Here is a 27,247-nt window from a genome sequence, read left to right as displayed (position 1 = left end):
GAAATGAGAGGAGAAACTCTCACTTTAACAAGGTGTGAGAGTCTTGGTATTTATGAAGACCTGCTGCACCCACACAGGTCTTATGCAAAGATCATGTAATTTTGAAACACCATCATAGAAGAAAATTAGTGCTGAATGATGGACTTTGTTAATACTAAAGAACAGGATTAAGAAACGCTACAAAAGATCTTGACATAGCTGGGTCGTTTTTTTCAGTCTAACAGTGGCTTGATTATTGTTGTATCAGAACAATTAAGTGCAGTCTTATTCTGACAAGTAAAATGAAGGGGTTTCATAGTCTCCCAATATTTTCTTTTGAGAAGAAAGACTCAAAGATGCAGTACAGAGTAAACTGCCTCTGATCTGCAGGTACACCCTAACGAATGATACTTTATTTGTAAATGTACTATTAGAAGTCCAACTGCACTCTGACAATATTCTGATGCGTGCAAAAATTGATCATATTTCTTCTAATCCAGAAGTCAAGGTCCAGCTTGCTGGCAGATTTTTTGTGTGCATTTTTGAACGTTGCATGCAGACCAACAGAAGGCTCACCCAACCTTACTTAGCCTGTGAACTTTGAACTGAGTAAGAAGAGCAGACTCTTTCTCTGTCAAGATTTCATAAAATTTTAATACACATATGCAGGTTTGTGGTGTCAGCAAAGAAAAGCATTTCTCCTGACACGGTTCAGATTCAGGATTTCCTGTGTCTGCATTGGTGAATTGCTACTCCAAGTATCACTTGGTGCTATTTATATAACATAATACCTATTAGCCAGCAGCTGAGAGCTCTGCTCCAATGGACACCTATTTACAGTGTGTACATAAGCTTTACAGTCTATGATGATCATTGTCACAGCACTTTGAACAGAGTGAGTTTCCCTGTCCACAACAAACAGCTTGCAAGCTCACTGCACATCTCTTCCTAACCTCTTGCTGAGCCTTGACAGTCTGGCACAACTGCAGATTCTGCAGCTGGTTTTCTTTAATGAACTGGAAATGGCATTATACGGGTGCAGGCTTAGTGTTAACTTGTGATTGATGTGTTATTTCATGAGGTAGCTTACTATGTGCGTGTATTAGTGCAGAACAGATATGTTTCACTGCACACAATAGGTTCATTCTTCACTAGATAAATATAATGTGAGTAATTGCAGTTCATTATGTAAATACCTCTGTATGAGACTTTTATGGAGTAGTAATGGATTTTGCAGAATATCTTTCTCTTACACAGAACACTGTTTTTTAAAGTAATCTAACAGTGTCCATCAGGAGGAGGGTTTCTAAACCTGCAACTCAGAACATTTTATTATAACTCGGTCTGGCTGAATTTGAATTGGAGAGAACAATCCTGACTATTCAAACGTCAAACCAGCTATCACTGGAGAAGGAGAGAGGAAGGGTCCTTTCATCACAGACATCCCAAGCTCTTCCAAGGAGCTCAGTGGTTCAGTAGAAAAATTCTTAGACACTGAAAGGAGATGGTGCTTTGAAATATTTGGAAATGCTGATTCAGCAGTGATGGCAGGCCAGAAGACCAAATGAAATGCTATTTGTTGTGATAGACTGTATTGGTTTTGGTTTTTTTTTAAAAAAATTTTCTAGATCATGGAGTGGGGGTGGAATTTAAAAGAGAAATGTACACCCCTAAACTAAAGAGAAGTGAAAGGAAGGTTAAGAGAATCTGATGGAGAAAAGTAGAAATTAAGGTCTAAAGGCAAAATTGCTTGTGGTAGTACCAGAGAAATATCTAAAACACAGGAAGCCTTCTAAATCCAAAACTTTATTTGAAGTATTTCTTTGCCTAGCTACATATATGGTAGTAGCAGTACAGAGATAACAAATATTTCAACCTAATAATAGCAGTGCCTTCTAGTTTGAAAAAGATGAGGTCTTCTGTTGGTAAAAGATCATTAAGAATGGAATATTAAAGAACTAAAAAAATATTCCTGTTAACCTGAAGCGGGGTGTGTGTTTGGTTTGTGGTTTTTTGTGGGTTTTTTTGTTCGTTTGTCTGACAATATGGCTTAAAATCCCATCTTCTCATATTTAACTGCAGCTTTCTGCCTAAGTTTTGCTTGCTGGCATGCAGAAAAACCCCAGCCAAATGAAAAAAACACCTGGTAACACGTATTCCTCAGATTGCAGCCTTTTTATGAAGCTATTCTACTTGGAATAATGTAGCATGCCCCTTGTTTCTGGGCACCAAAAAAGAAATGTCTGAAAATCTACCTTTTCATTCCTGTTGGGTTATCCTGTTTTGCAAATAGGAGATATTGGACAATGGAAGGAGCAAAGACACTAACACCACGATACACAATGAAGCAGTAGCATTAGTCAGCTCTGTGAACAGGAAGGTTGCTCAAGTTTGCAAAGACAGATCTTTCTGTTGTGTCGTGGTGAATTCCAGCCAATACTGTAATGTATCTGGAGAACCCTAACAGGCTTCCACTTTAAGAAGGTCTCTAAAATATTGATGTATACAGAACGGAAACTTTTGGGTTTTTTGCTGTAGCTAAGTTCCTTGCATATTGAACAAAAAACTGTCATGAGGAAAATAGTTTCAACTGACTTAAGAAAACAGCTCAAGTCTATAAATGAATGAAAGGCAAAGCCAGATAGCACAGCTGCTTTACGTAATGGCTAGCCTGTCTTCAAACAACTCGGCTGTGAAATGATGCAAGCCTTGAGATTATTACTTTTCCCTGTTGGCAATTTGTATTCTCGAAGAGTGTGCACTACAGTATTGCAGTCCTACCATGGGGGTGGCAGTGTGCTGGTGGTGCATATTGTGCCAACTGTGGTAAATAAGGTCAATTAGGATGCTCTAATTTTTCAAAATAAAGCTCTAGTCACTTCATCTACAGTTCTTAAAAATGCATGACTCTGGTTCTCTTGGTAATAGTTAAGGCAAGATGCCCAGAAAGATGACATGTGTCGTTTTCAACTACTGCAGTTCCCTGGTCTTACGTATTTCTTGAAGCAGTAACTGCTGCTCTGAGGAGTGCTGCTTGAAGTGTCTGCTGTTGTGGAGTGCTGCCTTTCCCTGACAACAGGAGTGTGTTATCAAATGTTATCTAGAGTGATATGAAAGAGTTGTTCAGCTTTGCTGAAGGGTTGTATTGACTGAATGCATCAGTAGGTTAAAGGCTGGGCATGTATGGATTATATCCAGGGTAACTGTAAACATTGTCTTAAGAAGCTTATAGAAGATTTTTGTTTACTTGGTTTTTGGAGAGCTTATCTCTTCAGAGATCTGCAGCTTCTCAGCTGTGTGCTAACAGCTACCTTTCTTTGCCTAGAAGTAGTCTGGTTGAGCAACAGAGACCAGAGGAGGTCCACTAGTTTTGTAACACATACAATACTGCAATTCCCAGTTATGATTTTGTTGATGTGAAGAACTTTGTGTTGGACTAAAGTAAATGTCCAGAAAAGGCATTTGCTCACAACTTTTTCTCCCTGATCTCTTACACTCAGTGCTGTGTGTATATACACAGACGTGTAGATAGATGTATTTCTCTCGCCTTCTCCATAGATATTTCTATCCTTTCCTAAAAATTAGTTTTGGTCACTTCTTGGCAGGGTAGGGGCAAGAACAGGAGAGCTAGTAATTCCAGCTATTGCTCCCTCTCTCGCATGTAGGGAACCCAGTTTGGAAGAGGAAAGCTATTTTAGGCGTGCGGTGTCTGCATTGAGACAGAGTAGTTTGGAAACTCGTTACCTGGAAGCGAGAGAATGGCACCAGCTTTGTAGGGCAATGGTGCAGCATCCTGATAAAGCACGCCAGCAAGAGATCAATGATTTATAATGTTCAACAATTACATAAACTTGTATAGAACATGGATGCCTTGTGCTGCTTTAATCTCCTCACAGGTTTTCTTCTCCTGAATCTAGGAAGCAATAAGCAATCATTGTTGTGGTTACAAAAGTATCTGCAATATAAATGCACTGATGTATATTGCTTAACACATTAATTGGAAAATATGTACATACGAAGCACCTCTAGAAATGCACCTGTCTTCTATGTCTGACTGCTACCACAAACCTGCTAAGAAATGCTATTGAAGTCAGTGATAATTATTTCTTTTCCTTAAAAACAAAATGCTTACCGTATTGCTTTCCTTTGGCAACTAAAAAGATCTGACTTTAGATCTGAAAGCTTGAAACAGTGAGGAGTTTCCTGGAACAGCTGCTTGGGAGGAGAATTTTAAACAGTGTAAGTAGATGATACCTCGGGTGGAGGTTCCCTGGCGAGAAATAAAGCCGAAGTGAAGGAGCAGCACACTGATGAGTGGGGTCAGTGGTCTTGCTCGGTGATGGATGATAATAGGTACTCTTATGAGCTTGCGGCTCTAACGCTTGATTACTATGCAAGTGTCACATGAGCATAGTGCATCTTATAAGGGAAGCTCTTCATGAATTTGACACCTCCTGTTCTGGAGGCTGAGCAGCTTCTGTAGTTTGGATTTATGGTAATTTTAGCTAGAACTGAGTGCAGGCTGTGGTTTAGATAGCTTTCTCTTCTCCAGCAGGCAGACTATGGGCAGTAGTCTGTATGAGTCGGAAGGGTATGTAGGATGAAATAGCCTTTACTACGTTTACAAAGAAGAATGGGAGTACTGAATTTAGGGATCAAAGAAGTCAGAAAACTGTTTAGGGAATTTTACTTGCTTTTGTGAGAGCATGGGAAGTGCCATTCTTTTACTTGGAAAAGTGAGTCTTTGCAATAGCCGAAGGTGAAAACTGAAAGTAGAAGCACCTAGCGATGGGTTTGCAGGAAAAAAAGATGCTGAGGGGATAAATATATTGGAGGAAAAATAGGGAGCCTTAGTTTTCAAATACCAAATTATGTATTGGGTTGCATAATGCTCAGTAGAAGCTCTTGGGATCTGATATCTTTCATAAGCTTTTCTGTGGAACATTGACAAGTTGTTCTTTTTTTCCAGCAGCCCTCAGCTAATTCCAAAAATACCAGTTTGGGAGAAGTTAAGGAAGTCATCCTCCATTAAAATGGAGACAGTTACCTCTAGTAATGTCTGAGAGGTGAAGGGCTAAGAACAGCCCAAACTTTTTTTTTTTTTTAAATGCTTATTTGAGAGGTCCTTGATAAATGGCACATATTATTTGTTAACAGAACATCACTTTTGGGTTAAAGGGTGCTGTCACTGGCCATTGATCAAATATCCTACTGAATCAATTATCTAAATCTAGTGTATTAGTCCCCATTTTATTAACAGATTGAAGATTAAGCAAAAGTGTTGTCATGACACACAAATCAAAACAAACAAAAGTAATACAAATCATTGGGTGGGATAGCAGCCAATACTTTGGCTCAGAATTTGGCTTCTTCTTCTTTATTTTCTATAGTATATCTTGTATTGGCCACTTGAAAGTAAAATCATAGCGTAAACTGGCATTTTTGGGTGGGTTTGGCTTTGGTTGTTTTTTATTTGTTTGGCGTGTTTTGTTTTGTTTGTTTGTGGTTGGTTTTTTTTACAGTCACAGGAAGAATGGCTATATTATAGCCTGACCTTGTTACTCTTATTGTTTAAAATGGAGTGATACATTAAAAAGTAATGAGCATACCAGTCTGAGTGTGTCTCTTGCAATATTAGTGACACTATGATGGATTAACAGCTTGTAAAATAGAAATGCACGCTCTGGCAAATATTCTATCTAACACTTAGTAGTATATTTATGGTATCAATTTTGCTTTTACTTTGCATCTTTTAAGCATAATAATGCTTTAATGTATTTAAAAAACCCACAACAACTCAATAAACTGCTATTCTTCGGCAGGTGAAGCCTGAGATTTCTATGAAACGTTATGTCAAGCTATATTATTAAAATGGAAGTAGAATTGGACCAGTATGCACAAGTCAGAATTTTAAATCCTAGTGTAAGAGACTATCTTGTGTTGTTTGTTTGTTTGTTTTTTCTGTGAGTATTAATCTACATGATGCCAGAAGTATTTGTTATGCCCGGGTCTACTCTTTCCACTGACTTAACTTATTATAGGGGTGCCCTAATAATAGATTTTCATCTGCTTACAGGCAGCCAGGTTTCAGCTAACGTTCGCTAGAACAAGTGGCCACTTGCATCGGTGGAAAAAATGCAATTTAAATTTGGTTCTTATGCAAAGTAACAGTAACTGCTGAAGAAGCGAAGCTTCATTTGCGTAAATCAGCAAGTCTTAAATGGGTTTTATCAGGTTGCTAATGTGACCTTAAGACAATTAATTAATTGCCTACAGTGGTTTTGAAGTTAAATAAATCAATTTTAAATGGAAAAGGTAAGAAATGTATTTAGTGCCTCCCATTATTATTTTAGACTCATTGAAACCTATTTGTCTTCTGATAATTCTTGGTGGTCTTACTCTGCAGTTGTGATCAGATATTTAAGACCATCTAATATCCTTACTCTTTGAGACTTTTTCTTAAGTTGATGTATTTTATTTTATTTTTTACCTTAACAAGTTGCTGGAATTCATTACCATAATGTGCTTACTTTTTAATATATGCTATTTCTAATAACCTTTTGAGACAATTTTAATTTTCAGGATCAGTCAGTGCTCCCAATAAATGAACAAGACTCACCAAAGTGATGGAGCAGAAATAGATTGCAGGTTAGCAGCTGCTGCCATAAAATTACACAAAATTCATTTTCTGCAACATCTCATAAGCAACACTGTGTTGACTAAACTACCAGTTTCTTGATCTGATATTCAAGACTTCAGAAGAGTCACATTTCCATCTCAAAAATCATACTTGTGATGCAGGAATTAATTGGAGAGTGACAGAATTATAGGCCTCTGAAGTACCTAATGGTTTTACATAATTACTTGATATAGCACTGTTTCTTGGATCAAAAACTGTTATGTTTTCAACTTTGCAGTAAGGACAGTATGTTGAAAATAATGAGATGTTAGCCTGAAGTTTGCAGGTGGCTTTTGGCTGAGTGGTTGGAAACTTAACCTCCCTGATGACGACGGCCGGTGGGTGGGTGACACTTCCTCAGTGGATGCAGGAGGAGCACTCCTCTGGAAGAGGCTGCTCAGTACTGCTGCCCCTCTTTCTTCCCCCTCGAATACACCACTTCTGGTACCCGGTGTTCGTGTGTCACTAATCCTGCCAAGATCTGAAGTAAAAGTAATGCTTTTCCTCACCTTTGAAGTTTGTATTCTGTGCTTCAAGGAGGGTCCCTTGAAGTGGCCCTGAGGAGTTTGCAAGGCTTGGGTGAACATTTGCAAGCTGTTACAGATGCGACTAGGGGGTTCATCTCAGTATGGAGGCGGTAATAGGTTAGCACTTAAATATGTTGTGACCTTTAGTCCTCGTTTATATCATCAGAGAAAGAATGCTAGGTTTGTTTGTTTCCATAGTATTCTGTGTGTTGTGTTAGAGCTCTCAATTACACTTTCTCATTTTTAAGTCCTATCTTTGATTTTCAAGTATTTTGCATGCATTGAAAGCATTAACATTTACAGCCTAACACTAGCCTTGAGAGTAAAAAAGGTAATTTATTTGCTTAGAGAAGAGTTCATTTCCTAGCACGACACTCGAAAGAAACCAAATGCAGACTTTGTCTTAATAGTTGAAAATTCAAAATAAATGAAGCTTATGTAAAATGGCACTAACAGACTAGAGCTACAGTGGACTGCTGAAATTGGATTTGGTTAGCTATAAACATCATTAGCTTAAAGCATTCTAGCCTACCATGCAGTGTGAGCTCTCATAGGCTGGGAAGTGATAATGCTTTGCTCTTTTACATTTTAACTCCTTGTGGAGATGCTAAAGCCAGCTGAACGTAGGCTTTGGAGCAGCTAAATTAACCACATGTTCCTTGGGGGGTTATGGCAAACAGAGAGGTTTATTTGGTGTTGAAGCGTGCTAAAGATAATGTGACAGTAACCTAAAATGCTGTACTGGCAACATGTTAATTGTGAGTGTATATTGGTATTGTTCTTAAATCTTTAGGGTTTATATTTATTCTCATGTAACTGATTTTGAGTATATGTAAACATAGGTTGCATGTACCCTTAATACTCTCATTAACTGAAATATTAGTGTTTGACTTGAACAATACGCATGAACAAGTTGATAATATTACAGAGTTGCACACAAAATTCTGACATGGTCTAGATTTTTTTTTTTTTAGTATTTTTATTTCTATAAGTCACTAGCTCATGCCCATTATGTGAAATTGGGTTTGTTTAATCCAGTGAGTAATGTTACTTGACCTCAGTCTTTGTTGTAAGTGGGCTGGAATTGGTCAATAACTAGGCATTCCTGTACCAATGAAACACTTAAATTTATACACGTGGGACCTTCATAACATTCTAAGAATACACGTACATATGTTAAGTCTCTACAGAATATTTCTAATGTGCAGCCTTTTGCTCATCCTCTGAGGTACAGCTCACTTCAAACAAGCCAGCCTGTGTTCTCGCAGTATGCAAACACTGCTTGATGAATCCTTCCACCATTAGGTTGTTTTCCAAATAATAAATCCTGAACATTGAGATTTTGCCTTTCATCTGACAATCCCAAAGTGCTTTGTGAAGCTGAGATGACTTTTGTTATCCCTCTACTTCTCCTGTTTTCATTTTCCATGTGTGAGTGTATGTGAAACATTACACTTGCAGAGAAATAAGGGAGAAGTTGCATACAGTTGTTAAAGGCTGAAAGGATTTTCCGTACAGGACACTGTATTGTTTATGGCATGGGTGGCTATATCCCTTCACTTCCTTCCCCACCCCCCGCCTTTATTTAAGGGATTGCTTTTTAAGAGAAGTATTTCAGAGAAGGGAAAAGGGGGGAAAGGGACACTTACATCTCTTGAATCAAACGAAAAATAAAAAAGCCCTGTGGAGAACACATTTGAAGATTAAAATCTCAGTATTTAGAATTGAGGAATATACTACAAAGCACCGCATCATGCAGTGTAGTTAGGATTTTGTCTATTTTTGCAGTATCTGGATCTTCTAATATATGTGGAATACAAACTGGCACATGTTTATTTATATTTTTTTTTAAGAACATTTTCCAGCGGAAGTGGCTTGCATCTTCAGCAAGGCTTTTAGCACTTTGGCCTTCTACATTTATTCCTCTCTGTTTAGAACTCATTGTAGATAAGCATCTGAAAAAAGAAATACAATAAACATTTGTGTTAATTATATCATTTCCTCCTACTCTTCTCCCCTGCACCATATGTTCTCTTCTCTCTATGCCTCTCAATTGATTTTTATTGGGGCTTGATACGTGTCTAATCAGGAGACCTCAAAGCATCCTCTGACGGTGCAAATGTGACCTTGTTCCTGCATCCTTTTATAAGTGTAAATCTGGAGGCAGACAGAGGAAAGAACAATGGGATTTATTTGTCAGGTAAAGTTACTATATGTGTTGTGTATAGGACTGTCCTTTAGCCTGTGTTCTCAACTTCAGCCTTTGTGTCAAATTTCATATTACCCCTTGCCCTCGTTTTTTGTTTGTTGGCTGGTTGGTTTTGCGTTTTTTCAATTTGTTGGTGCGTTTCTTTTGTTTTTCCCCTCAGTCCCTCCGTTATTTTCCTGAATGTGGTGCACTGCAAAAGCTTTGGGGCTTCACCAACTTTCTCTGACCATGCCTGTGACTTTCTGTTACAACACTTGATGATTCACGTGCCCACATTTTATTTCTGCTTTCATGGGGAAAACAGCTTCTTTCATTTTCTGTGAGACACTAAAATGCACCATTGTACTTGATCATCAAAGGCACAGCAGGAGATTAGATGCCATTTTCATCCCTTAAAAATGGGGATCTGGGGGCAGGGCGATCCAACTTCATGCAGATGTGTGGGGAGCTCTGCTTCTGAGAGCACAGGCATGTAACTAGCTTACCTGTGCTTACTGGGAAGTTGAGCTTTGGTCTTAGAATGTAAACTTGCTAAGGGCGTGAACATCTTCCTTCTCTGATCGGTTATCTGTACGTGCTTTTTCTAGTGGGGCCAGCACTTAAAAGATTCTTCCAGGTTCAGCAGTTATTGATAACTGCATAAGGACATGATAGAAATGCCACGTTGCTTCCAAAATATAAATTTATTACTATGCTTCTTTAAAACTTAGCTTTCTTCTGACTTTGCTCCCGGACATCACAAGGCTGTACCAAATAATGAAGCACACTGCTGTATCCCTGGTGTAAAGGACTGAAACGCTTCAGCAGAATTTACCTCTTCTATTTATTTTCCTTGGTCCTTATGGAAACCCACTTAGGGAAAGTTTCTGCATCCACCTCACGAGGACAACATGGGGAAAAATGAGCCTGGTGTTTTGACTGCAGTGATCTGTGTACCAGGAATAGCCGGTAGCGATCAGGCCAGGATACAACAGTTTGACAGAAAGTGTTGTCGCTTCTAGTGTGGGTCTCTGGGATGTGTTGAGCCACCGTTACAGGATAGGTTTCCTTTCCATTCACTGAATTCTTGAGAGGAACTAAATAACTGATTTAACGTAGCAAGTGTGTGTTACTGAAAGATGCTGAAAGCACTTTACAAGGCATACAGCTATTGTTAACACAAAAGGTGGTGGCCACGCTTGTATTGTCAATTATAAATTTCTTATTCAAGGGAATATTTTTCTGGCACTAGTGATAGTAGAAATAGGATTTCTGCATTAAACAAACACGAGGGTCCAGTTATACAGGCGGAATGCCTAAATTGTAGGTGTCGTATGTATAAGAAATGTAAGTAAAGTCAAGGTTTGACGAGTGACTTTATCATCTTTTCTTGCCAATAATTAGTGATGATCTTAATAATGCTGAATTTCTCAGGCCTATTGAACACAGGCACGCTGTATGTACTTTCAAAATGCTTCTAGGGCTTCCAGTAATTCTTTGAAGAATGAAGTAGCTGTTACTTGTCATCAGTGCACAGTGTTGACTTGAAACATAAGGATTTGTGGTAATATAAAACCAAAGTTTGAGTCCCACAAAATTAGCCTTATGAATTTCCTTCTTGACATTGTTTAGCATGTAAAAAAGCTGAACAGCATAAGTCGTGAGGCAGCCCACTGTTCCTGTTTGATTCCTAGTTTTGAGGAGCTACTATGGTTTATGTAATATGGTAAAGGGGCATGTAATTCACTGTATACAGCTTGTCAGCCATGTGCATTTTTACATTTCTGCCTGTAGGTAGGCTGAACACCTGGTGACATGGCAGCATATATAAAACACTGCTTAGAAAATCCACAGTACCGGCACCGATAATAAGGCTTTCAAAATGGTTGATATACACAGAATAAGTGTCCTTTCTAACAAAACTGTCATTATTGCCTTCACATGAAGGTAACAGTACAGACAGCAAGACAATCTGCGTGCTGTCCCCGGTGGGGATGGCCGGGGGGGTGTGAAAGTTGCCGTGTGGCATGCTACATGTTCTATACAGTTCCCCTAAGGAAGTCTTTCTATCTTTAAGCTTCTAGTTTCTTCTGAACAGAGAGCTTTGATCAGCCAGGTGTTGAATAGAGGTTTTGATATTTAAAGCAAACTGTTCAGTGCTCTTAAAAATGTTAATGTGGAAAGCAATACAGATACTACACACCTAGCTTAAGGACAGAAAATGTTAAACAAGACAGAAACAGCATACAGAGGCAGAGTGACTGTTCTGAGGTGTTAATTCAAACTACAGAGGGAAGAAACGAATTCTGGAGTGAATGCTGGACTACATTGCATGATGTAAGGATGACTCAGCCCATGCTCAGATCATCTCCAGGTCTTGCCATACTTATTTACATTAAAGTTCAATTGCTATTTTAAGTCTATGCATTTAGTGGAGAAGAAGGTGAGAAAGAAGTAGAGGGAGAAGAATAAAAGCAAAAAGGGGGGAGGGTAGGTATTTTAAAATGCAACAACAACAACAAATACCTGGACCAATTTCTCCTGCTCCCCACGCTGCTCTCTCCGTGGAGGAGCTTGTAATCCTATGTTTGCTATGTCACAGAGGGTTCTTCTATGAGCGCAAATTAATAATTTATTCATAGGCTCGAGTCAGTTAGCCCGCATTGATTTACTTATGCTGCATTTCTCCCCATTCACAAGCCTCCGCCAGTCCTGATCTCTCGGATAGTGACTCGCCGCAGCGCTCAGGCGTGGGAGGAAGCAGCAAACGTGCCTTTATGCACCAGGGCGTGCTGTATGTGCCTGAAGTCAATGTGCCAGCCCGACCCGAACGCGGGGTCGGCTGCGGGAACCCGCTGCTCGGCGATGCGGCCGCGGCGGGGGTCGCTGCCCGCTCCCCTCCTCCCGCGGCGCGGCTCGGCGGGCGGGCGGGATGCTGGGCGCTCCCGGCGCCGAGGGCTGAGCTCCGTCCATCCTTCGCCTCTCCGGGCTGTGTGACAGATGCTTGTCATGCAGCGGTGCCCTGCCTGAATTGGCCGGGTCTCCGGTGGGTGTGCGCGGCCCCCCCGCCCCTGCCAGCCCTGCCGAGCCCTCCCTAGCTCAGCCCCCGGCAACGTGCAGCGCTCTCTTCTCGCCTGCCTGGAAGGGCTCAACTAGACTTTCAGCTCCTCCAGACTTTCTCTGCTTTTGCCATACAGAGGCACCCTCCCTCTGGTCCAGCTCCTCCTGTGCCTGCCTCTCTGTCTCCGCGCTATCCCGTTAAAAGGCTGCTGCTCCTGCTCCGCCGGACCAGTGCGCTGGCTGCCTGGAGCCGGGATGAAGGCTGGAGGTTATCGGCGAGGGACAGCAGAACTCTAGGCAGCTTTCCATTTGCAAAGTGAGCAGTAATCGCAAGAAGACAGCCTCCCCAGTTGGAATCAATAGTCTGCTTTCTTGCTGCTAAGGGCACTTTGGAGCAGCAGTAGGTCACTGAAGTAACTCCAGCACACTGCTGACTGCGGAGTTGTAAAGAACTACATGCGAGTGGCTGCAGTAGTGCTGGAAAACGCTTTGCTGTTACCAGGGACACAGTAGTTTTCAAGTCCTTAGAGCTTCGCTTCTGGTCCTCTCCTTCCATTACCCAGAGAGGGTCATTCTTTGGAGGGGTGAGGATGGAGCTGTGACTTCTTCCACTGGTGGTCTAGTGGAGGGGGTAGGGGTAGGGAAAGAGGCTTTAGAAGCAAAACCCTACTGGCTGCTGAATCCAGCTTTACTTGAATTTCCCCAAATCTTTCCAGGCACAGAAAGGCACAATGCCAGAGAATCTGAATCTTCTTCGGGCTTTTTGGGGTTTTTCCTTTATCTTCTGGACAGCTTTTAACACAGCCCTAGTGGATGTGGTTGGATCGGAGCAGCAGATCCCCTTGTCTGTGTAAGTGCTTTCACGCTATTGCTCTCAGGACCATGTTCAAGGATGAGAACTTGACTGCTCAAGTTCTTATCTTTCTATATTGCAGATATTTGACTGTTCCAGGCACCTTTGCTCCTCTGTCAGCTGTGTTTAAAGTGGTAGTTTCTAACATGCTCAGCACTACTTTGATTTTGTTGTAGGAGCTGTGTTGGTGGAGTATGTGGCCGCAGAGCCTTAACTTAAGTGCTTGTGTTTACTGAAGTTGCTGCTGTTAACTCCTTCTCCTGTGAGCATTTACCATTCAGAACTGTTGTGCCATTTGATCTGCTTCTTTCCTTTCAATGGATATACGTTGTGTTGTGCAGAAATGTACTTTGGCACAAGCTGATTCTCTAAATTTAAACAGTGCAGGTTGGGTGGTTTCATATCGGAGGCCTCACCTTAGCACAGCGTCTAGTTTGTGCTTAGACTTGAACAGCTTCGCTAATCTTTTGCTGTGCTTAGGTTCCTCAGTGAGCTCTTTAAATGCAAAATTGCTAGGATCCTTCTGCGTGCAGCTGAAGCTGTTACAGTCTGTGTTGCTTGCTATGACATGTGTATTACATTTCTTCCTGTCTCTCGTTTTTTTTTTTTTTTTTTTTCTTCACAGTGTAAAGCTCTGGGCCTCAGCATTTGGTGGAGAGATCAAATCTATTGCAGCCAAGTACTCGGGTTCCCAGCTCCTGCAGAAGGTAAGGATCCCTTCAGTTGCAATAAGGAAGGTTTTAACAGAGAAAATGGAGGCAGGTTTAATTTTTTTAAAATGAATAGGAAAGCAGTACTGTACATGCTTTAGTCCACGATCTATTTTTATATTGCATACTAGTCCCTGATGACTCGTTGCATTGCACTGCACTATCTGGAGAGTTCTTGATTAAACTGATATTGTTCTGTTTAGGCAATGTTGGGTTTTTTTTGTCATTAGAAAGTAAACTCCAACACTTTTATTTCTCAGAATCTAGGCTTCAGCCTAGATTGCGGGTATTTAATGTGGTGCTGCATTGTGGTGATGATGTTTCTGTGTAGAAACAGCTGCTTCTCATGAAAAATGTTCACTTCATTCAAGGAGCAGAATTAGTGCATATTGTATTATTTTCACCCTGTGCCGTATGTGTGCAATTCATGGTATCAGGAGAAGGCGGCTGCACTGTTGTTTGTCATCTCTGCAGTTTTTACAATCCCATTATTCCCCCAATCATCTCAACCCAGTGCTGGGATGTATTACATCATTACAGATAAGAGGAATGAATGTGGTTATCTTCTTGCTCAGCTGCACAGCTGGGTAATAAGCTAGTGAAGTATTGCAAAAACTTGAGAAATTGGTATAAGTCTACATAATTGGGGCAGAGGGTAATGAGAAAGCGGATTTGAATATTAGGTATATATCAAGGACTGTGTCTACTCTAATTTAAACATGCAACCTATAGTGAATTTCTGTATTGTAGACAACTTATTTTTACAGCAGTTACTGAAAAAAATACAATGAGAGACTAAGAGGAATATGTTGAATATTTTAAGACTGCGATTTTGCGGCGTTTAATGTGATCCTCAAAAGGCAATATGGAAATGGAAACACGGTGAAACATTCACTGACTACAGAGCCACTCATTCAACCCATATGGTAAATTTCTGCTGGTTTTTTAGATGTGATTTTTAGTTCAGAGTAACACATTTTTTTTTTTTTCTTGGGGTTTGTTTTTTTTTGGTCCGATTATGAAGGAAATTATACCTTGAGCTTGTAGCACTTATTTGGAAAGGTTTGTATATGTGTGAAAGTATGTAACAAACAGTACATGTGGCAGTTGAAATAAAAAGCTTATGCTATCCCTGTAAAATGAAAGCAACTGATTTAATGAGTACTAAGGGTATATGAGTTTCTTAGCAGTATCTGTTTTCTCAGTGTTGCATACCCAGGACTGCAAAACATGAACTTTACTAAGCTAAAATACAGAGCTATTAAGAACAGAGATATCTGAGGTCCCTTACCACCTTTCGAGGCCATTAAATGGCTTCAAACTATCAGACAATCTTTTATTTTCATCTGAAAATCTGGACTTTCAGTATTTATTATATTTGCAGCTCACATTCTTTAGAGTCTGTGTAGTCTTATATCATCACATTTTTGTATGAACTCCTTAAATTTATAAAGCAGATGGAGCTTTCTGTTTTAATTACTATCTAATCAAGTATCATTAAAAGACTTTAATTTTTTATTGAGCCATAACAAACAGGTATCTTTATTTAACTTTGGAACTGTTCCACATGCAGCTATTTTTGCACTAAAATGACTTTTAAAATAATTAAATCTACCAAATACAAATCGTCCAATATTCACTACAAAAATACGGAATATACTGGGTTTTGCAATTGTGCTAAAATCCAGGAAGAATCAGTTATGAGATCTTTAAGTATTCTTTTCCTTATAGTGGCTACTGCTGTTATCATTTCTGTAATGTATTTTTTCCCTCTGAAGTAGCAAGATTGCTTCCTATTGGTTATTATAATTGCAGGTAATTGGAAGCCATTCATCTTACCTTTTCATCAGCATCCTCTCTGTTTTGGTAACAAATCTGTGCTCCTGTTTTTAAAGGTGGACAGTGTATATTCATTCCAAGCTATTTTGTTTTCGTTTCTTGCTTTTGTTATGGTATTTCATTATGGGATGAAAGATGAGAAACAAAACAAAGATTTGACAGGCATTTAGAACATTTTTATTCCTCTGTCACATCCTTTATTGTGTGGTGGGTTTTGTTGTGTTTTTTTTTTTTTTTTCCTTCTGGATACAGTAGTTTTAGGAAACCTTTGGTGTTCTTTACTTCTTTACTGAGAATTCCAAGTGTCCCTGTCATTTTAAGCTTGCTATTTCTTTCTGTTGGCCATGGCAAATGGGCCTGGATGACTTTAATGTGTATCTTTTTGGGTTTTTATAAACCATATTTCTTCTGTAAGCTTGTGTGAATAAAAACATGGCAAACTTCAAGAGTTGCAGGTATTTTCAACATGCAAAGTCAGTGACAGGAGTTGTAACGATTAAGGAAGTGATAGCACAGTAGGGCGCTTGGTGCAAGCGCCTCTTTCCTCCCACCCCACTCCCTCCTCACTAGCCAGCATCACGAATCCATTTGGTGTTTGCTGTGAGCTCTGGGTGATCACAGTCAATGTCGTCTTAAAGTCAAGATTCCGCTTTTAGAAGCAGTGTGACTTCTAATATTAGTGAAGGAATCCACATTTTCTGATTATGAATTAAGCATCATTAAACAAATGAAGATATAAACTGTGTGTATAATTATGTATCTGGACAGTATAGATTTCTTAATTACAAACTTCTTTGTAATGCCATTTAGTTTAATAAAGTTTTGAGAAAGGAAAAATTAATATAAAGGTTACTTGATTGATTTTGTTTGTACACATATAGTGAGCGCCACTTCTCGAGGAATGCGTTTGACATCAAGGTATGATTGACAGCTTTTCTGCCCAAGTGTTTTACATACAAATGACATTAAGAGTCATTTGACCTACACTAAAATTTCATGGAGCAAATGAAGTTATGTGATATACTCGATAAAGAAAATTTTGCCAGGTTGTAGCTGTGAACGTTGATTTAGTTATTATAATTCTTAAGTCTTGCCGTACTGCGAATGCTAAGTGGGTAACCAGCATTGTGGTCCTCTTGAGTTTCAAAAAGATTTATAAGAATATTTTTGTCACTTTTTGAAACTCCTTATTTAAAAAACCCTCAACGCTGCTTACCTTAATTGAATGTTTTATTACTATATTACTATGATAAACTTATCCGAGTATGTTTTCATGCCTCCTAAGAGTATATGGGATATATGATTTCCCCCCAAATTTAATTTAGGTGAAATACAGACACTGTAAGTAGCTCAGAAAATAATAATAATAATAATAGTTCAGTAAATAATTTCAGAAATGGCAATGACCTTTTAAGCAAAATTAGCACTTTAAAATGTAGTATTTAAATGTTCTACTACTGGTTTTCAAAGGGAAGGAAGACCATCCAGTGTTCAAAATCCATACAGAAGAAAATAGGACAATATTATTCCTAAGTTATCTGATTTAGGAGTTTTAACAGTTGTCACATAGGTTTGACAATGTGCAAGAAGCTGTTTGGTGCAGTAGAGACATGCATACTCTTCACCTACTCAGCACACAGTGCTGGGGCCCAAGAACTGATTCAAATTGTAATTGTCTCTTTGAAAGCTCAAGGAAAAAAACAAACACCTAAGTAATTTGCTTGACTTTAATTTTGACACTTCTTTCCCTAATCAATGTTTGTATTTAGCGAGTACTGGAGTAAATGTGAGGGTGTAGCCCACTGGCAAAGTCAGGCTTTAAGTATAGGATGCACAGCAGGAGTTAGGTGCCAGGAAGATACTTCAGCTGCTAGGATTAGAATTTTGGAGGAACAGACTTTGGGGAATGCTACTGTTTGCATTGCAGTGTCCGTGGTGATAATGTGCTTTCAGTTCCACGCTGTTGCAAAATAAGAGTAGTAATAAAATGGAAGCAAAAAATGCAGATAATGTGCCTTCTGTTAATGTTAAAAATAATTATTTTTCCACAGTAAAGATTTTCAGTTAAGTGTCTGTTTCTCTAAAATGCCATGTGGTCTATGCTTTCTCAGATTACTTCAGGAGACACTACTAATTATTTTTTCAATATATTCTGAGCTTTGATAATTCTTGATGTGGTCCTGAATAATGGATTTAATTTTATTGCAAATGTAGGAACAGTTTCTAACAGAAAATAAACTTTTATTTATTGGTTCTTGCCAAAAAGGTTTCTTGCTGAAGACAAGCTTGTTTCAGTCCATCTCAGATTTTTTTTATGTTTTTTTTTTTTTTCTTTCCCTTATGTAAGTCGTCTAACAGAGTCTTTGCTGTTATGTAAGCACTGCCTGCCTTGGTCTCAGGCAGTCTGTGGTCTGCATCTGCCTACTCTTTTCAACAAATTCTTCATTGTGTTAGAAGTCCTCAAATCATTGCATTTTCTCAAAGTAGGTTTTTCAGTCAGTACAGCATTCCTGCTTTTAAAGGTTCAGAATTGCCTTTTGTCTTACTGACTAGACTTGATGCTGTATCTTATTTCTTACAACTATGGAAATGCCAGCGCAAAACTAATAGAACAGGGGTGATTTAGATCAATTGGCATTCAGCTGGTGTCTGATTCATGCAGTACATCTATCTTTAGGTTTAAATCATATAATAGTGACTTCAATTTTTAGAGGAGTTCAGTCCAATCATCTTGATGTTAATTGCTTTTCATATACTCAGCCTTATGTTGGTTTTGGTCTTTGTAGGCTGTTTCTTCTTTGCGTGAGACACTGCAACTATTGCTTTGAAGGAAGGGTCAGTAGGATTGAGACTTAAGTTTCTTGGATATCAATTTAAACTTTTGCCAGCTGAGCAATTTTAAACGTGTAAAAATAGTACTGATCTCTTTTCTATAAAAAATAGGAGGAAAGTGATCAAAATCCTGTAGATGTAGAACTGTGATATAAAAAAAAAAATCACAACAAAACAACCAACATTACCACTCCCTGCAAAAACCCAAAATCAACAGCAAGAACCCCTGCCCCAACCAACCAAAAAAACCCCCATAAAACAAACCAAACCAAAACCCACTCCACACACACCCCTAACAACAAAAAAAGCCCAGAAAACCCCACCCCTACCCCCCAAAAAACCCGACCAAACAAATCAAATAAAACCAACCAAACAAAAAAAACCTGCAAACCCTCAAACTCAAAAAACCCACCAGCCAGGTAAATGGCATAGAGCTTACAAAAAGCTCTATTCAGAATAGAAGTCTGATTATGCAAAATGTGTCTCCTAGCACTGAATTAAAATCAAGCATTAGAAAAGAAAAGAAATATGCATCTGAGAATCTTAAATTATTTTAATTGCAATGATTAATGCAAATGATGTTTTGAAACTTGCAGAGCTTGAATGTCCGTTCCCTTTCATTCTTACAGATATTTGGGCTACATGAATCACAAGGTTATTCTCCGTGCCAGACTAGTTACAGAGCATTTCAGCGTGTTTGAAGTATATAATGTTGTTATCTGAAGACATGAAGGTGTAAATTTTTTGGATAGATATTTTATTTTTTCTTTATTCAAGAAAAAAATCACATTAGTAGCATGTGAATGTATTGGGTGGAAAAACCTGCTGGGTCACTAATTTTCAGGTAGCATATTGATCTGTAGAAGAAAGTATCACGGAGCTGTCAAACTTTTGGTAGTGTTGTCTCTCTCAATAACAGAGAATAATTTTTCCTTTTCTTGAAACGAAGTTCTGTCTTCGCTGGAGGTATTGGAAAATTTCCTTTACCTTCAGTGAAGTTAGATCTGCATCTTGAATGATGTAATAGAAATATGAGACGGCTTTAGTAAGTTTATGATATGTGCATTACACTTTTGATAATGTCTTTTAATGTGAAAATTACTGAGTGGACAATCCAACTGGAAAACTTGAAAGGAAATGAATGCTAATTCCCTTGCTTTAATGCATTTATGGTTGTTTGTTTTCGCATCCTGTATTGGAAAATGCTTACATTTCAAGGTTAAAAGAGCCAGTCTCCATGCAAATTATCTTGACGGTGGAGGTACGTAGAGCCATGAATAGATGCTGCACTGTAGTGGTGATTCACTTTTAAGCAACTGCTAATCAATACTCTACACTTTCAAATGTCATTACTGTTCTGTAGGGTACAATTTTTTGTTGCTGATAATAAGTGGTTACACATTGTACAACACAAATTATATATTGATAGGACAGACTGTATTTTAGGTTGCTGTAGAAGCTTCACTGAAAGGTCTTAGTGAAATACTCTAATATGTTGATCTTGTAAAATTCCATTTTGCTTTTTTGATGTATAAAGTTTTTGCAAAATTACATGAGTGTTTTTGTGACCCTACTTTAGTATCTGAAGTACTTTCTTAGAGTGAATGACAAAATCATTGCAAGATTTCTATTTAAAAAGGAAGTCTCTGAAAACATTTTTTTTTTTTTTTTTTTTTTTTAACGTAACTGGGGAAAGGTTGGGAAGGGTCTTGGAGGCCTTTCTAGAGGATTTCAGGGACAGTTAATTTCTGAAAACATCCTGCCCTCGGATCTCCTGGGATTTTACAGATGAAGTTTTCCATCTTATAATTGATAACTAGTATGCTGTTACTGAGGATGGTGATATAAGACATGAAGAGATTGTGACTGGTCAAGAGAGATGGACTTGGTCACAAAGGAGTGTGCAGTGTTACAACCAGTGTATTGAATTTAATCTGGGCATAAAGTAGTAGACAGTAGAATACAGAGCATGGGAATTAAGCTGTCATAAATCCCTTCTGCCTAAGAGTTGGCTTCCTGCAGCCTTTAGCAGGGTCAGCAGTAGCAGAACATCTCAGATTGTTTTAACGAAGTAGACTTGAGTTGATAGTAGATATAAGTCAGGTTTAGAAAACAATTTTTTTATCTAGGCAAAGATAAAATAAGGCTGTTTGATCAATGGTGCTCTTTGAGAATGGAGAAACAGATTTGAATTTATAGTGAAGTTAGTGTGAGGTGTATAACTCTATGGTTGAAGTGATCTGAATTCAAATCTTGGACAAGCTATTGGTGAGGGGAGTGTATTTTTAAATCTCTCTTCAAAATATAAATGCTTGAGCAACATGCAGTGCCAGGCAATTTTCAGGGAGTGGGGGTGGTGGTGGTTGAGGAGGCGAACATGATTGCTGTAGTGGAAGATGGAAATACTTAATGTGCTTTGTGTAGGAATATGATTTTCATTTCATGCACGTGAGGTTCAAGTTTATTTCCTGGAAGATCCCTAACACGGGAAAACTGCATTTTTTTCCAGAAGACTCAAAACCCTGTGAGAAAGCAGATTCCCTTAGCAAGTGTTTTGCAGGCAGAGGTGGGTACAATTGTTGCTTCTACTCCTAGGCTAATTTATGTAAGTAGACATTTGGAATCTTCTCTGATACCCTCAGAGAGGCTGAACTCTTGCACCAGCTTCCTGTTGTACTTGAGTTTTCCTGTTTGCTAGGAGCACAAATTAGTTTTGTGTCGCTCCTCACACTGATTCCTTTTGCATTTGTGACAAGAAAAGGTTATTCTCTCTCCTCTTTATTGACTTCCCCCCACACCAACTGCGCCCATTGTAACCCGTTACGGATGCGTCAGTTTCTGACAGTGATTTACAAAAGTTGTCAGTGGGGGAAGTCACAGACTCCAGGTGCACTTGACGCTCCTGGTATCTGGAGCCATTGTGAGTAGACTGGGGGGGATCAGGGATGTTTTACCCTCAAAGACTGATCTGATCATTTTACCTGCTCCCTATATCTGCCATATTTTCTGGTGCAATGGCTGATGTGGCTATCTTTAATCTCTGTAGCAAGCTGAGAACTGACTGGGAATCTCATGTATGATAAAGCATATGTCAAATGCATATTTATGAGACTAGAAATGTTCTAAACCGCAGAAACTCTTAAAGGTAAGATACTTATGGCGCATAGACAGAGGGGTACAAGTCTTGAATTCCAAAAAAACCTTTCAGCGTTTGGTGCAGACTGGTATGCTGTGTGAAAGAGGCAACCTTCAAACAAGCTAGAAAACTGGAGGGGGCAAAAACCCAAACAAACAAAAAAAAGTGTCTTTCCTTTTGTACTGAGGAAGAAAGAGAAATGTGAATGGGGTAGGGGAGAGGGAAGAGAGAAAGAACTAGATCTGTTTCACTAGACAGAGATTTAGTGCCATGGGCCAAGCTGTGCCTGAGCAAAACCAGTAAAAACTTGAAAGGAAATATGGCAACACTCTTCACAACCAGAAAACCAGGAAGAAGGATCAATATATTCTCTATATCCATAGTAGCTGAACAAGAACTGGTGTTTAAACACAAGAATTAGATTTTCCTACTATCATATTTTTATTTTTTTTTAACTGAGAAGAAAGCACTGGAATAATGTGCAACTCTTGCAGGATGGCTTTTTAGAACAGGTTACCTGCCATTACGTAGATATTGTTGAGCTGCATTATGTTAGAAAGATGAGCTACACCTTTTATTTTGGACTATAAACAATGAAACTAATTGTATTTCTTTGATGTCTATATCTACGCACTGTTAAGCTTTGTGCCTTTATCTCCTTAAGACACGACTGGGAAGTCCTTCAACTTTCAGAGCAGAAACAGGTTATAAAACACTGGCATTACTGCTGTACAGTTGACCAGGTTGAACGCTTGGGTTTTTTTCTGATTTATACGCATACGATCAAATGATCTTACTAAAATATATGGCTTTTTGCTATAGAAGGATAAATATATTAAATAAAAAGATTAAACTTGGGAGCCGTCTTCATCTAGTTGACTTGAAGTCCAAGAACCATGTGGTAAAACTTCAGCAGGCTTAGCTTTTAAACATGTCACAACATACTCTTATGCTAAGTGTAACTATGAAGTACACGGGTAATAGTGCTTAACTAGGGCTTGTAAGACAGTGTGATGTCCCAGTGAGAGCAAAAGAAATGGTTTATTAGATTTTAAACTCCTGGTTTGTTCCTTATGTACCTGCCACATGTTCTAGTACTTTGCTATCAACAGTTGTTGGTATTTAGTAAAGTTTATTCTTAAGTCTTACTCTCAAGAAGACTTCTTCATAAGTGCTACATATGCTGAATTTTTGCTTTTTTAGATAGAGCCTGTTTGGTTGGTTGGATAGAGTCATTGAGGCATATAGGTAATCAGAAAAGTGTGTGGCAGGTGGTTTTTTTTAGCCATTTGTTTTGTCTGTTGAGATTGCTGAAAGAACTGTAAAAAGCTAAAACAATATGTTTCATTAAGGTGACCAAAACGATTCCTAAAATATTAGAAGGCATTCTCTTTGCCAGAGCACTTGCTCCTACTCTTACTTTTGCTTTCCTTAATTTGACATGTTGTTCCACTGTTGCCTTTATCTCTCTCTCCCTCTCCTCCTCTTTCTGAACCACCTTATTTATCTTATATTTAATTTTTTCCATTTTAAAATGGGCAGATGTTTTAGAGAGAAGTGCTTTGTTCTGAGACTGATGCCAAATGGTTTGCATAAATCAGTGTGCAGTACAGAAGGCACTTGAAAAGATAGCAATTACTATCTATCCTTCAAACTAGATTATGAGATCTTAGAGCACCCAAGTTAAGGAAGTAAAAGATGCAAGATAGGGTTGTTCTCAGGTCCATTAAGAAATCATATGGTGACCTAATCTAGTTCATAAGATTTGGGATATAATATGAGAAGTATGTGCCTATAATTCATTCAGTGTATCAGGACTTAATACGTAGGTCCTGTTGATTGTTCATGATTTAGCTTGCTTATATGTATGATTGAAGTTTCCTTACTGAAGATTTGCCCTTAGTTTTTAGGAAAGGAAATTACTTTTGAGCTTCTAATAGCCTTGTGAAATGTTTTACTTTGTTCAAAATTTCTTTCCTTGAAATGTGGAGTTGACAGCCTTCCATGAATTTTGTGCAGGTGGCAGATAATATATTCTGTTAACACTGTTCCTCTATAATGTGCAAGTCGAGTAGATCTCCTCTGATTAATGTTCTCCTGAATTCAGCGATACTGAATTTAAAAACTCTAATTGTGCTCTTTTATAACTGAGACTTTTGGGTTTGGCACTAATGACTCGGCAAAACTGGTTCTGGAAAAAATTCCTCATTTTCCCCCTTTGTAAAACTGTCTTACTCTCTTCCGCTGTGGAACTCTGTTTTTAATAATGTCTCGAATTGTAGAGTAATTCTGGAAGAAGATTTGGAAGGTCTTTAACTTCCGGCTCAAGGTGAGATCAGTGCTGAAATCGACGCAGGTTTCTTGGGGCATTGTTGAGTCTCATCTTCAGAACCTTCAGGCACAGACTGCAACCTCTTCTGTTCCAGTGCTTGGCTCTACTCTGGATGAAAAGTTACGTACCTAAGCTGGAGCTTCCCACTTCAATTTGACTGCTGTCTGTCACTACTCCTACTGTGCACCTCCATGAATAGCCTTGCTCGTCTTCTCTGTAACCTCCTTGTAGGTTTTGAAAGACATGACGTTTAGTCGTGGCAGGCCTTTCTTAGGCCCCCGTCATGGATAGTGTTATACCATCTTCTAGTTGCTTCATCAGGTCTCGACACTATTTTCTGGTAGATTCTTTCAAAATAATTTGCGTTAATATTACAGGCTCTTAAACTGAACTTTCTGCTATTTAATATGTAGGTGGGCTTTTTCCCCAGGCTCTTATGTTCTCACAGTAGGAGTATGTAACTATTCTCATATTTGTGAATTCTCAAGAGTAATTTCCATTAAGTTGATTGCATGAATGGGAGAAGGTTTGTGGTTGGTGTTTTTAAATTTGTCGTGGTGACAGAGGAATTTCTCTTCTAATCTAGGGCTCAACTAAAGCCTTTAGCTCTCAGTTGTTTCACTAGCCATTTTTTTTCCTATCTTTATCAGCCACTGTATCTCAAGTGAACTTAGTGTTGTACAGAAATTAGTCAGCTGGTTAGAAGGTTTTCTGTCTTGTCATCTGTTTTTACTTTATTCTACAGTGTCTGGCAAGGAGCTTCTTCATGCTTTTATACACAAATAAGGATTTGGCTTGCTTTCCTAAGAAGCAGGAGTCAAAATTATACAGTCATAGTATCTTTAGCCTTTTAGATAAAAGCACTGTGAAAATGCTTTTTGGAAGGCATTATGAAAGGTTTGGTCAGGGCCACAGCATGTAGTGCTCCGACTGTTCCTCTAGGTCATATGTTAATGTTTGTCTGGTCAATATACTCCCAAGGTTTTGTGTCAAGCTAAGGCGCTAATTTTCAAGACACAAAAAAGGATCTACATACTATGGGTATTAACATTTGATGTGTTGAGAACACATCATTGGTCACAAAATTAGATAATTATCTTCTAAAGTGACAATGCTTCAAAGATGAAAAGCAGGCGTATTCAAACTTCAGCTTTACCTTGAAGCTAAATGACTATCATTTTATGACAGCTGTGCAAAATGTATGACTGCCGAGCTGTTTGTACATGATGCTATCGTATTACATTAATAGAAATTTTCACTGATAATGAAACCTAGTAGGAGGCTAAGAGTAAAGCTTTATGTTATGACTTGCAGCCATTGACTATCTGCATCCAACAGATTTATTACCCCCTACGCACATCGTGCCTTTTACAATATCTTCTGCCATTTCTTCGACAAAGTACAAGAAAGATGATATTATAGATGGCACGATACAAAACAAATCTGAGTACTCACCTCATGCTCCAGCCTTCCACCTATCATTACTGACTGCAATGCAATTACAGGAAAAGTGGAGATGAGTTCTGCCATCCTCCTGGAACTTTCCATGAAAAACACTGGGACATGGGGAGCAATATAAAAGAAAACTGGAGAATTACTGTTACTCGGATTTTAACTTTCTTATTAAAGTCAAGGCAGCCGACTCTAGATTCAGTTATATCTGGCTGCTTATCCTAGGTCTGTGATAACCTTTTTGATGGTCTGCTTAGGCCACATAACCTTGGTGGCCAAAATTCAGTGCAGACATGAAGCATATTAACTTAACCTGTGATGTCACATGTACAAACCTGGCACGTGGGGGTGGTAGGATTTCATCCGGAATGCCAGCAGCTTTGAATTGAAAGTTAAAACTACAAGCAGGATTCCCCACCCCCAAAGGGAGGCATTTTGCCTAACCTTTCCCTGTAAAATGGGCCCAGTGATACTGCCTTTTTCTGTAAACTGTTCAACTTTGAAATCGTCTGGATTGGGAGCAACACTTTTTGTAGAGTGTTTAGCATATGGAGAGGATCAGGTGGTGAAGAACAGGGTTAGCATATGGATATGGAAGTAAAGCAAAGTACATGGAATGGCTCAGCTCCGAGGGATACAAAGCATTAGTTTTAACACATTTTTAAAGTAAAACTACTTTCAGTACTGAAAAGATAAATGCTTTCCTGTTACAGTCCTGAATAACTACAAAATTGATAGAAACCTCTCTTTCTGCTGTTGATATTTAGTATCTGTAGCTGGCAATAAATCTCCATATGGCATTGTACTGGAAAGTGAAATTGAACCCTTTCTTGTCAGAGAATTAATTTTTCATATGCTTTGAGCACAAAGTGATGTGCGATGCTGATATTAGAAATTAATTTTCAATTTTGCAAACATTTTCTGCTTTCCCTCATATATTTTCTTTTCCTCCCACCTGGTGATACTTCCTTCTTATTCATTGTCCACGTAACTACAGTTCTGCGCTGTTTTGTTTTATTTTTTCCTATCTAGATCCTTCAGACTTCCTGACCTTTTCTGATTTTCCTCCAAGTGAGATCCAACCCATAAGACTCATTACAGAATCAAATTCACAAATGTCAAATGCAGTTAAATTAGGAATCAAACAACTTTCTTTATCCTTTTATGGGTAGCTGATTATTTCTGTCTGTATTGCAATTACCATAGAAATTTATTTTCCATATGTACTTTCTCACTCTGTCCTTCTCTGTACTTCCAGTTGCTTATAGCCATAGCTTTTTTTCCCCTCTGGAAAACTTTACCATTAATGTATTTTTTCAGTTCCTTGAGCAGATGCAATCATAATGCTGCAGTGAGGATCTGGTCAGCTGGAGAAAAAGAAGCAGAAATAAAATGAGTAATGGCTTAATAACACTTTAATTCATAAGAGTGGGGGAAGGTCGTAGAGTACAAGTGTTTGTTCTGAAAATTATCTTTTTTTTTTGTAAGTTATGATGTTTGAACGTTTAAAAGGAAGAATAAATCCAGCAGGTTATTATTTCCCTAGTAAGAGTCAGTATACCTAGTGGTACCCTGGATGGCGTTTTCAGTAAGGGTGGTGGTGGGAGGGAAGGGAGACAGGATTTCTGCCAAAATTAAATTGAAATTTTCTGTTATAGCA

General features: G+C 38.7%; 1 protein-coding gene across 5 annotated transcripts in view; it reads left to right on the top strand.

The window, feature by feature from the left end:
- Positions 1-12,502: 12,502 nt before the first annotated feature.
- CACNA2D3 (calcium voltage-gated channel auxiliary subunit alpha2delta 3) overlaps positions 12,503-27,247 on the top strand; it is a 468,281-nt gene continuing 453,536 nt past the window's right edge. For 3 of the 5 annotated variants that reach the window (XR_008747525.1, XR_008747527.1, XR_008747526.1), the window contains exons 1-2: positions 12,503-13,283; positions 13,912-13,993. Coding sequence is in view for 2 of the 5 variants with exons in the window: in XM_055806468.1 (XP_055662443.1) it covers positions 13,165-13,283; positions 13,912-13,993 (201 nt within the window). In the remaining 3 variants the exon portion in view is untranslated. The remainder of the gene's footprint in view (positions 13,284-13,911; positions 13,994-27,247) is intronic. The other 2 variants (XM_055806467.1, XM_055806468.1) reach the window with 2 other exon arrangements.

This window comes from Falco peregrinus, chromosome 5 (genome assembly GCF_023634155.1).
Source record: "Falco peregrinus isolate bFalPer1 chromosome 5, bFalPer1.pri, whole genome shotgun sequence".
NCBI lineage: Eukaryota > Metazoa > Chordata > Aves > Falconiformes > Falconidae > Falco > Falco peregrinus.
The sequence above is the reverse complement of the archived record's forward strand: the minus strand, read 5'-3'. Positions and strand labels throughout refer to the sequence as shown.